Genomic DNA, 11,969 nt, shown 5'->3' with positions numbered 1-11,969 from the left:
TGCAGTATGTTGAAGCTGTGAAGTTGGTCACCGGCCCCTTGATTACAGTTGAAGACATAGAAATGGCGCATTCACTTTTTAAGAATTTTGGCAAGTCATGTGTTCAATTGTATGGAAACTCTATGACAACCCCCAATATGCATATGCACATGCATCTGAAGGAATGCTTTTTGGACTTTGGTCCTTCTTATGCCTTTTGGCTTTATGGTTTCGAACGCCTTAATGGTAATATAAAAAATATTAATATTAATTTCAAGACAGGCTTCGAAACAACCTATGCCATTATGTTTACACAAAATGTTCATACGCAAGACCTCATACATTCATTACATTCATTCATTAACACAAACAACGAAGATATGCTCCTATTGGTGAAATCGATAGAAGAGATAGGCGAGGTTACGAGTGACGAGAGTGGTTTAACGCCATTTGACTACTCTCGTTTCATAGACGGGCCTAGTTTATTCAATTCGACGATCACTGGTAGTGAGCCTCTACCACCATCATCCTTTCCTTTAAAATTCAACAAGAAAACAGAACTTATATGCCATGAGCATTGTGATGCTTTAAAAAATTAATATATGAACACCTATGCACCTAAGATAACAAATACATACATTGATACCACCATACACTCATTCAAAAAAATCACTTTGCTTGGACAGCATTATCAGCCAGCAAGTGCAAATTCATTATCATCATCACCATCATCATTCATTCAGGCCATTGTCGACAATCAACTGCGCATTGGTCAAATATCATATTTTTTTACTCATTCATTTGGTAACAACACTCAAAACTTTGCATTTGTCAATTGGTACAGCCATGCGGCCCAACATTTCCCCTCCTTTGATGGTAGTGGCATCCAAGTGGGGAAGAACCAGTATGAACCAGTGTCAAGACAAAATATACTTCCGATTCATCGCATTTACAATCCTGTTGCTGTCAAGCCTTACATTGACAATCATATTCTCACTCTCTGTCTTCCAAGAAAGATTTATATGTAACAAATATGAAAAACAATTCAATCAATTAACATTAAATTTATCAAAATCATTATTATTGTTTTATATATTTTACTAAAGAATCATTCAATAGACTAGTTTTTTTTTAACAAATGTTTATTCAATTTGATAAGAGGCAACAAAACAAGAAACAAAAAAAAAAGGAAACAAAAAAGCGGATGCCTATGGCATTGGGTTCGCAGCAGCAGAGGAGGAAGGACCAGAAACAGAAGTGGGGAAGCCAAGAGCAGGGGAAGAAAAAGCCCAGGAAGGGTAGTACTCATGATCAAGTTTATCTGGGAACTCCATTTCAACATATTGTACTCTTCTTCTAATTGTTGGTGGAGCTCCCTTTTTCTTTAGTAGTTCTCTGTGCCCTTTCTGGAGCTCTTTGTGGAATTCCACTACCTGTAGGCAATTAAGGTATATTAGAAAATGAGATTTATTGATATGTCATACTTACTCTTTCACTTCTGAATGATGGTCGTTTGACAATAAACGTACGGCCATCTTCATCTTCTGGGCCATTCTCCTCATCAGAGGTCCAATCAACCGTCAAGATCTTTTCGGCAAATGGGAACCGTGCTTGGTATGCAGCTGCGTTAGCGTTGTAAGCAACCCTCCTGTTAAGGAGTTTCTATTATAAAGTATTGATGTAAGTATTATAGGCATTTTATATTACAATTTTTAAATATCAAGTACTTACTGCATTTACGCGGCTGCGGCAGGCTGACGTTGGTGTCGTCACAGCTTTCCCATTTGCCTTATCCACCATGTAATAGAACTTGCTTCTAATCATGGTGAATACTTGCGAATCAGTCAGGCCATTGAAGCGTTGGTGCTTCCTGACTTCATCGCGCAACAGATTTTTTACTTTTCTGTTGGCCTTGTCGGTGATGGACTTGAGTGTATCAAACTTGATGCCACGGCCAACCAAGTATTCACGGTAATGATCAGCTATGTGATCCTATAATGTAAGTAAGAAACAAAGTTATTAAATTGTATTTGCTAATTGATACTTTAATTTTAAACTTACACTACACTGCTTTTTGATCCTGTTGATCTCAGCCACATCAACATACTGCTGCCCTTGCTGTGGCTGTTGAACTGGGTGCTGCTGCTGCTGCTGCTGCAGTTGTTGCTGTTGCCACATTTGAGCAAAAAACTGCATTTGGGCAGCCATCATCTCTGGTGTGAGAGCAGAGGCTGCTCCAACGGCCTCTGCACCAGTATGGCTGCCAAAGCTTGCAACGGAAGCAGACACAGGGACAGGAGCGGACACGGGAACAGGAAAAGGAACAGAAGCAGAAGCAGAAGCGGAAACAGGAGCAGAAGAAAGAGAAGAAGAAGGAACAACAGTGGATGATGATCCAGCAATATTTGAAGAAACTCTTGCCCTTTTGGGGGCATTGCTGGGAACGTTGATGGGAGTGGCGACGCGTCTGGACATTTTTTAAAATAAAGTATAAAGAGGGGAAAAAAAAGAAAAACGTCCTACATTGTTTTTTTTTTATATTCTTTAGTTTAGTTTGTACTCTTTCTTTTTTTTTTTTAAAAAAAAAAAACTATTGGGGTTGAAGATGTTAAATTTAAATGAAGAATAAGTCTAACAATATATAAACAAGCTTTTTGAATATTTTAATAGCTGTTCTAATTTCAGAAATGGTGTTAGAATGAGCTTTCATGGTTATTAGATTTGACTGATGCTGAATAGTTGTAACACTAGTAAAATGAGGCTATAAAAAAAGTATTTTTTTTTCCCTTTTTTCTTTTTTTTTTTTTTTTTTAAAAAAAAAAACAATCTTCATAAAAGGTAAGTTCTTCATATTATATATACTATATTCCTGCTCTAATGGTGCTTTTACTTTAGTAAAATAATATCGGTTGCTTTCTTGATGTTTGAAATGGTCTTTATAAAGTCTTTTTCCCAGGATTATCGTTGCTTCCTTTACTTGTTGGTATAAGCTTAACTAGTGTCTTTTTTTTTTCTTTTTTTTTCCTGTTCCATCTAAAGCAAGGTACTATTACTTTTACTATATACTCGATTGCTAATAGCTATTATAGATGCGTGTTGCTTCCCTTTTCTTTACTTATTGGTATAAGCTTAGCTAGTCTTCTGGCCTATCTAAAGAAAGGTACTATTACTTCTACTACGTATACTCAATAGCTAATAATTATTATAGATACGTGCTACTTTGCTTTGGCCTTTACTATTTCTTTCTCGCCCTTGCTTTGGTTCTTGAGTACTGATGTCTTTCCTTCTTTTGCTTTGAGTGCTCAAGCCCTTGAATCCTTGAATCTTTGAATCCTTGTGTCTTTGCATCCTTGAGCTTGGCTTTTTTTTTTTTTTTTTTCTCATGAGAACCTTTTGAGTTCCACGAGATTAATTGATGTATTTTTAGATTAGATGATGCTATTTTGGTGACAATAGGTAAGTCAAATAAGCTTTTAAAGCACTACAAGCAAAGAAATACTCTATATTGTTATTATTATTTTATTTGAATAAAAAAAAAGCTATTTTTATAAACCAAATCCCTATTTTTTTGTGTATATAAAGCAATATAAGTGGTTCATAAAGAAGTATATAAAGCAATATGAGTGGTCGATAAAGAAGTTTATAAGGCAATATGAGTGGTTTATAAAGATCAAAAAGACAAATAAAGCATTGATTTGAAAAGTATCATTGGTCCCCAATTTTTTTCTGACGTAGAAAAGACTATGAAAAGCAGCTACCAAGATAGACGTCCTCGCACATTAAGGATTAAATCTACTTAGAACTCTGAATTATCACTCCCGTCAGTATCTGCATTAGCAAAACGCAGAATAAATAATAGAATCATAGGTCAATAAACGGTGCAGATGTTGACGTCGGCATAAATATGCATTCAATCACAGATTTTCATATCGCTGAACATAAAAGCATATACCTAACAATTAACGGTTCGCAGAGTTTGCACGATTATTTCCAGTGTCGGCACTGGAAATAATTGGTGATTGTCAACATCTACAGTCAGTTGTTGCATCTAAAAATCAACGTTTTTGACGTCTTTGATTAAATGAAAAAAGTTAACGCTCGCTGTATTGGTCATTTTCGAATTTTGAAAAAAGATTCAGGTGCGAAAAAAATAAAGAAATTGAACAATATTTTTGTTTTTTTTGTAGCGTAAGTATTTATAAAGTTATTCATGTTTTAAAAAAGTGTCTTTTTTTTTCAAATGATCTTTTTTTGGAAATCCTGTTCCTCTCTATCGTTGAAAGACCGATATCTTCTTTTTTTTATTTTTGAGGGCAAAATGCGGAAATCAAAAGCATTTTGCGATTATTTTGTTCAGAAGAATACATATTAGGAAGGTGGTTTGTGATTTTTAGCTTAGATCATTACAAACGTGTTACAGAACGTAACAAAATAGTCGTGTTTGGGAAAAAAAAATGGCCTGGTAAAAAAAAAGACTAAGTTAAAAAAAAAGACGAAGTTAAAAAAAAAAGACGAAGTTAAAAAAAAAGAAAAGAAAAGAGTATAGCTATAAAAAGTTCATTGTTCAAATGAAAACAGTACTCTAACAACAAATATACTTTATAGAAATGCAAATGCTATTACATTATAAAAAAAGAATACGTGTATATTCTAAAAGAATAAAAAATAAAGAAGCTCTGCTAACATTTTGTTACAAGGCAGTTATAATTAACAAATACATACAAAACTTTTTTGCTTATCAAATAAATAGATTGTTTTATTATTTTTTATGACAAATACTGTAAAAGAATATATGTTTTTAAGCTTATACTAGTTCATTACTTACTTTATGTTTGTACATGGGTGTAATTTGCCATTAGCCATTAGCCATTAGAGATGTTAGCAATGACAACTTTCTTTATCAAAAATAACTTTTCAGCAATAAACAACGATATAAGTTTGATATTCTTATAGTTTTATCGTATTGGAAAGAACAACTTTGCTCATGAGGTTCATGTTCGTCATCCGAATGTGTCCCATTAGGAATTCCTAATGTAAGAAAAAAAAAAAAAAGAAACCGACATTAGACTTGGTTGTTATTATTTTTTTTTATAAACTTACATTTGACCAGAACTTGAGCTTTCTTTTTTATCTTTTGTACCTTGAGCATCTAGTGTATTCCATGAAACAAAACCAGGGAGAAAAAAAAACCTGTTTTACTGCTGTAGTCCGTTAAGACCGAATTTTTTTTAACCTAAAATAAAAAAAAAAAAAGAAAAAAATAATACTCTCCATGTTGAAGCTATAGCACTCGAGTAATAAAACTTGTTCAAGCAATGTATAAGTTATCTTTTGAGACATAATTAAATATAAACTACATGAAAAGTAACTGTTTTTGATTTCTAACATGGATAGACAGTGAATAAGTGTAACATTGGTAAAAATAAGGCTACAAAAAAAGCACTTCTCTCTTTTTTTTTTTTCTTCTTCTCTTTTTTATAAAAGGTAAGTTCTTAATATTATATACAGTGGGTCAAAATACCTCACAAACCTCAGCACTTTTTGAGGTTGTAGTCTTCTGGATTACTCAATAATATCTGCATCTTTCTCAAATTTTGCACAGGTGCTGTCCAATACGTTGAGTATATTTGCACAAAGTTCCGACGACGGAAATTGAAAAATGAGCGAATAAGTAACTATGAACTGGAGGCGGTCTATTTGTGAGGTATTTTGACTTCCATCAATTATTTCTTTTCTCCGCCATAGGTCATTCCAAACAATGTTGCGGCAAGTTTTAAATATTTCCCGGATAGCGCAGTCACCCCGGGACATAAAATTTAAACTTTGGAAAAGAATTGGTTATTCTTTCTTTCGCTAATCCGTAAGTAAATTTCCATCTACAGCATCATCCATCTGTCTGCAAAAATGCCCAAATCCTTACCATACGAAGCTCAAATGGACATCAAATCAGCGCTAGAGCATGATGTATCGACTGATGTTATTGCAAAACGGTTTGGAGTGCATCAAAACACCGTTATCAACTATGCAAATAAGTGGATGCCTAACCGGATTCGCAAGAAAGGTGGCAAACAACGCCTTGTAAGCGACATCACTCGTCGTCTAATCAAGCGAGGGGTTCTAAACGGCTTATTAAGGACTGCCAAGGAGGTCCACCTGAAGTTGGAAGAGTTGGGCTATTCTATGTCGTACCAATCCGCTATTAACGCTTTGCATTCTGTGGAGATTTTTGCTGAGATAAAAAAGAAGAAGCCTTTACTCACTGCACAGCACAAGAAAGCTCGATTAGCTTGGGCTAAAAAGCATCAGTATTGGACCATTCACGACTGGCGACGTGTCATTTTCTCGGATGAAACCAAAATTAATATTTGGGGCTCGGATGGATGTAAATACTATTGGAAGCGTAAAGGAGACCGTCTTCAGCCTCATCACATTGAAGTTACAGTGAAGCATGGTGGTGGTGGTATCATGTTGTGGGGCTGTATAACCAGTGAGGGACCCGGGTATGCATGTCAGGTGTATGATGGCATCATGAATTCAGAGGTATACCAAGAAATCCTTGGCACAAGCCTTAAGGACACGCTCCGGTACTATGGCCTAGATTGGAAATCATCCATTTTTCAGCATGACAACGACCCAAAATACCGATCAAAGTCTACAAAACAGTATATGGAAGATAACAGCATGTGTTATATTGATGACTGGCCATCCCAAAGCCCTGATTTGAATCCAATCGAGCATATATGGCACCATCTTAAGCTGAAGCTAAGTATGTACGAAAATAGAGCAAAAAGCATGCACGAACTGTGGCAGAGAGTGGAAAAAGAGTGGAATTCCTTTACTAAGGATCAATGCTTGAAGTATATTGACAGTATGCCAGAAAGAATACAAGATGTCATTGCTGAAAAGGGCGGATCAACCAGATATTAATAAAGTCAAAATACCTCACAAATAGACCGAGGTTAAGTATCTGTCTCCTAATAGATCTCAGCTAATGATCTGAGTTTAAATTTTTGGTACACAGTAGCATACATATGGGTGACTTTATATTTCAAATTTGAAATGATTGAGCCAATTTCTCATGGAATTACATCAAAAATAAGTAAAAATCATCATACGTTTGTGAGGTATTTTGACCCACTGTATATTCTATTCCTGCTCTAATAGTACTTTTACTTTAGTAAAATCGTATTGCCTGCTTTCTTTATGGTTTAAATGGTCTTTATAAAGTCTCTTTCTCAAGACTACAGTTGTTTCTTCTTTTACTTGTTGGTACAAGCATGGATGGCGTGTTTTTTTTTCTTTTTTCTTTTTTTCCTGGTTCATCTAAAATAAGGTGATATTATTTTTACTACATATCCTTCATAGCTAATAGTTATTATAGATACATGCTGCTTCTTTTTTACTTGTTGATAATGCTTAACTAGTTTTTTTCCCATGGTCTATCTAAAAAAGATACTATTACTTTTACTATGTATACACGATAGCCAATAATTATAGATGAATGCTGCTTTGCTTTGGCCTCTTTCTATCTTTTTTCTGGTTTTGCTTTGGTTCTTAAGTACTGATATCTTTTCTTTTGCTTTAATTGCTCAAGTCCTTGAATCTGTAATAAACGAAGATAAAAAAGAAATAAAAAAGCACCAAAACGATAATTACTTTGAGATACTTTTTATTCTTGATTATATCCAAGTTAAAAGTTATCCTTTTTTCAATCAGGATTTAGGTGGGATATTTATATTCTTTTGAATGATAATTCATGGGGACGATTGAGTTAAATCAATTGGTTCTTTCTTGATGTTTCATTATGGATTGGGGCATTGTCATCATATCTTGTTCCATGGAATCTTATCTTGTATAATTATATTATAAATCGTTGTTCTAAGCTACTAGTGTTGCATTTATAAATAGTCATCCATGGAATCGTTGTTTAAGACGGCACTTGTATTTTGTTCCTGAATGGTTATTGGGTTTGAGTAAACTCGGTTACTAAATAAGTGCAGAAAGACTGAAACCTAATAATGGAGACAACAGGAGCTATTAAGGCACCAATCGGATTATCGATAGGATTATTTCTCAATCATTCGTTTAGATCAATAAAGTTACTATGCAAGAAAAACAATATTCTATTCTGACATACATAGTCTCAATGCAACTTAATACATTGGATCATAAAAGAGATTATGCAAAGACTCATTACTATAACAAGTTGGTATTATATATGCAAGACATTCATTACTCTTTATGATATAATTCATCGTCAGATCTTTATGATTCAACTATGCTAGTGTTGGAGATGTTTGGTTTATAGCATAATTTATTATTTTATTATGTCTACCTATAACAGAATCTTTGTGTCTTTGCATTCTTGTGCTCGGCTTTTTTTTTTTTTTTTTTTTTTTCTTTTTCTTGGGAGAACTTTTTGAGTCCCACGAAATTAATCGATGTATTTTTAGATTAGATGCTGCTATTTTGATGACATTAGGTAAGTCAAGCAAACTTTTAAAACGCTACGAGCAAAGAAATACTGTATATTGTTATTATTATTTTATTTAAATAAAAAAAAGCTATTTTTATAAACCAAATCCCTATTTTTTTGTATATATGAAGCAATATTTATTGCAATGTGAATGGTTAATAAAGAAGTATATAAGCAATATGAGTGGTTGTTAAAGAAGTGTATAAAGTCATATGAGTGGTTGTTAAAGAAGTATATAAGGCAATATGAGCGGTCGATAAAAGAACAAAAGGACAAATAAAGAAATGCTTTAAAAATTATGATTCGTTGCCCAAACGTTGGCAAGTATTGAGTAAAACGTGCCGACTGCTCTGGTAAAAGAATGCTAAATGACTTCCACTTGCTCTCTTAATGAATACTAAACGTTAACTGCACTGCCGCGAAAAACGTTTAAAACATCCATAAAATATCGTGTGTTTGCATGATCTTTGGCGTGTTTGTCTTCAATTATTCTAAAACTGAACGCTTACTTTCTCCAGTTATTTGCAGTGCGGACGGCACGTGTTGTGCGGACCGAACATCACTAAGGCCCTGATGTCCCTGAGACCCTGTTCTTGTCGCAACCCCGCTATCGGGGACAATTAAGAAAATTCGAGAGATTTCTGGACCTCATCATGAAAACATATAAATAGTTGTATTGTTTTGTAATAAATAAGGATTCAGCTTTGTTCACAAGTTCAAGTCTATTTTACTGTTTATTCTAATTTACTATTGGTTGGTTCCATTGTTTACAACGACATGTGGATAAGATACTGGCCGTTAGTGAAGTAAACTCGATTTGAGTTCGCCACTGGAAATAATAGCGATTATTACTCGAATATTAAGAGCTTAATATTACTAATTTTAAGACCGCTTTTTTTAAAAGTTGATAAAACACTCAAAAATATAAATTTTGTATCGTAAATGGGCCTTGAATATCACAGTTATATATATATTTGATTTATAACTTTGACAGAAATTATTATATATAAAAAACAAAAGTTTATTTTTTACGTCAAGGGTAAGCATGTTAGGGAGGTAAAAATGACTGAAGTTAAAAAAATCCTCCCACTTAGGACTTTAAATTCAGTTTTTTTTTTCTTTTTTTTTAAGTTATTTTCTTAGGCAAAATTTCATATTAATATATTTTAAAGTCAGGGTTACTTTTTTGTGCTTTGAAATTTTTCTTGCTGTATTTTTTTTTTCTTATTTCAAAAGCTTGCTCGTTTTCTATTATAATGCCTAACAAAAATATTTACATTTGTGTTTGCCCTGAAGTTTGTGCCATCAAGGCTAATGGCTATGATATTATAAAAAAATCAACTTTTGAACGCCATGAAGTAACTCGACAGTACTCGACAATTTACTCAATGTACCCTATTCACCATTTACACGGCCAACACGGTATGAAAGTCAAATTACTGAAGCCATGGAAGTTGATTCCAGTAGATATAAATTTTTATTAGCTGTTGAAATACAGCAACATAATACGTTACTCATTTCAATTCATTAGGTACGAATTTAGAGGAAATAGATGACAATGATGAAGCAATTGATTTCGACAACGTTGATCTTGATCTTGATGATGATTATGAAGATCAATTCAATGAAAATGTTGATGGTAATTCTTATTTTCTTCTGCCGAAAAAAAAAGGAACACTGAAACTTGTTTATTGTAGAAACACCAATGTACACTAATAGAAGCTTTCCGCCCCTTGATGAACCACTTTCATTGTACCTGTTCTTTTTTGTGATTTTGTTCAAAACAAAATTTTTGACTGATGATCAAACTGAATTATTAATGGAATGTATGAATGTGGTTCTTCTTTTTACCAACATGAAGTATCGATTTCCTGTTAAGGCCACCACTCTCTTGTCCAGCTCAGAATTATTGAAAAGATGCTACGAGGGCGTCACACAATATTCTGTATGTAAGGGTTGTCATCGACTTTATCGTTTAAACGAGAATGGAAGATCAACCGTTACTGTTTGCAGAAAATGTGACGAATCTTTGATCATTGGAGGCACAAATAGCTCCCATCTTCCTAAGATGTTGTTTGAATACAATTCTATCGTATCTACGTTGAAGAAGTGAAGTGTTTTAAGTATAAAAATATGAACAAATAAGAATTAACGAGACCGAACAATAGTTCTAAAGTCGAATACTTTTATTAAAGAAAGATTCCAAGGCTATTTATATTAGTTGAGCAAGACCTGAGATTAAATGACAAGAGATAGTTACGACCGATATGATTTGACATGTATAAGAAAAACTTTATAAACTGATGTAAATAATCAACTGTTGAGATGAAAGTGAAACTTGGCTGTTCAGGGCAGTTGGTAATTATCAGGATCTATTCTTATTCAAACTCATTTGTAAAGATTTAGCTTAGAATGATAAGACTGTTATCTTATTGACATGTCAAAACATGACAAGAAGTTCATGTGTCGCCCAGGATTTGTTGATTCACTCCTTAAATGGAAAAGTCGCCCTCAGCAACAAAATTTGATGTTAGATGTTTATGATGGAAATGTTTGGAAACAATTTGGTTCTGTAAACGGGGGCTTGCCCTTTGTTCAACAGTCAGATTATAACATTATGCTGACTATCAACATGGATTGGTTTCAACCATTTGTTGGTACTCAGCATTCTTCCGGAGGCATCTACAGTAGGTCACAAAACTGCTGCAAGGAATTGCAAAATTCAGGTTTTACAGCTGGTTGTCCATGGGTACTGCACCAAACTATCTCAAACCTTGACTGTTTGTACCTCAATAGAAAGTGCATTTATTCGTCGATTATCGGATATGGGCAATGGTTATTGGTGGAATTTGAGATCGCTAAAGGTAGTATTATGAACATTCGACATTTTTTTACTTGTTCACATATGTTTTAAATGACGAATTTTAATACGACCCAACCGGTTGCTATCATAATTTTTCACATTCTTGACATGATTAGAATGATGCCAGTATATAAAAGCGCTTACAATTCCTTTATTTTAAATTTTATATTCCCTTATTTAAATTATTTCTCTTTTTTACCCTATCGTCAATCGCATGCCTAAACGGCTGTCAGAGGAGAAAATAAACGATCACAAACAGGCATTAACCGCATCCACATCAATGTATGATATTTCCAAGGAGCCTGGATTACATTAATCAACTGTTAGTAGATACTCTAGACGGCTGTTTTCAAGTAGGACAGTAAACACAGGTGGTGGACCTACAGTAGTCTCCAAAGTGACGAAGCGGTTAATCAAAAGAAAAGTCATGGAATGAGTTTTAAAGGCTTCTAAAGAGGTGTACCGGGAGCTGGTTGGATTTGGCTATGATATCTCATACCAGTCAGAAATTAACGTACTGAAATCAATGGAGTTCCATTTTCTGATAGAAAAAAAGAAGCCATTTCAGACAAAAACGCATACGTAGCATCAGGATTAGGCAATGAGTGACTGACAGCAAACAGTGTACTTTAATGAGACCAAGCTCAGCGT

At 34.0% G+C, this 11,969-nt stretch overlaps 4 protein-coding genes across 4 annotated transcripts; 3 read left to right on the top strand and 1 right to left on the bottom strand.

The window, feature by feature from the left end:
* Positions 1–1,187: 1,187 nt before the first annotated feature.
* RO3G_04211 (uncharacterized protein) lies at positions 1,188–2,454 on the bottom strand (the record flags this gene model as incomplete). Its single annotated transcript, XM_067658801.1, has 4 exons — positions 1,188–1,412; positions 1,468–1,641; positions 1,711–1,971; positions 2,041–2,454. The coding sequence occupies 4 exons, from the start codon at positions 2,452–2,454 to the stop codon at positions 1,188–1,190; spliced, it is 1,074 nt and encodes a 357-aa protein (XP_067514902.1).
* A 3,429-nt stretch (positions 2,455–5,883) lies between these two features.
* Positions 5,884–6,906, top strand: RO3G_04210 (uncharacterized protein; the record flags this gene model as incomplete). Its single annotated transcript, XM_067658800.1, has 1 exon — positions 5,884–6,906. One exon carries the CDS (start codon positions 5,884–5,886, stop codon positions 6,904–6,906), a length of 1,023 nt encoding a protein of 340 aa, XP_067514901.1.
* A 2,805-nt stretch (positions 6,907–9,711) lies between these two features.
* On the top strand, positions 9,712–10,568 carry RO3G_04209 (uncharacterized protein; the record flags this gene model as incomplete). Its single annotated transcript, XM_067658799.1, has 3 exons — positions 9,712–9,877; positions 9,987–10,094; positions 10,153–10,568. The coding sequence occupies 3 exons, from the start codon at positions 9,712–9,714 to the stop codon at positions 10,566–10,568; spliced, it is 690 nt and encodes a 229-aa protein (XP_067514900.1).
* Positions 10,569–10,892: 324 nt separating this feature from the next.
* RO3G_04208 (uncharacterized protein) lies at positions 10,893–11,369 on the top strand (the record flags this gene model as incomplete). The annotated part of the gene is made up of 1 exon (XM_067658798.1): positions 10,893–11,369. One exon carries the CDS (start codon positions 10,893–10,895, stop codon positions 11,367–11,369), a length of 477 nt encoding a protein of 158 aa, XP_067514899.1.
* Between the last annotated feature and the right edge of the window lie 600 nt (positions 11,370–11,969).

Source organism: Rhizopus delemar, genomic scaffold, assembly GCF_000149305.1.
Source record: "Rhizopus delemar RA 99-880 supercont3.2 genomic scaffold, whole genome shotgun sequence".
Taxonomy (NCBI): Eukaryota; Fungi; Mucoromycota; class Mucoromycetes; order Mucorales; family Rhizopodaceae; genus Rhizopus; species Rhizopus delemar.
The sequence above is the reverse complement of the archived record's forward strand: the minus strand, read 5'-3'. Positions and strand labels throughout refer to the sequence as shown.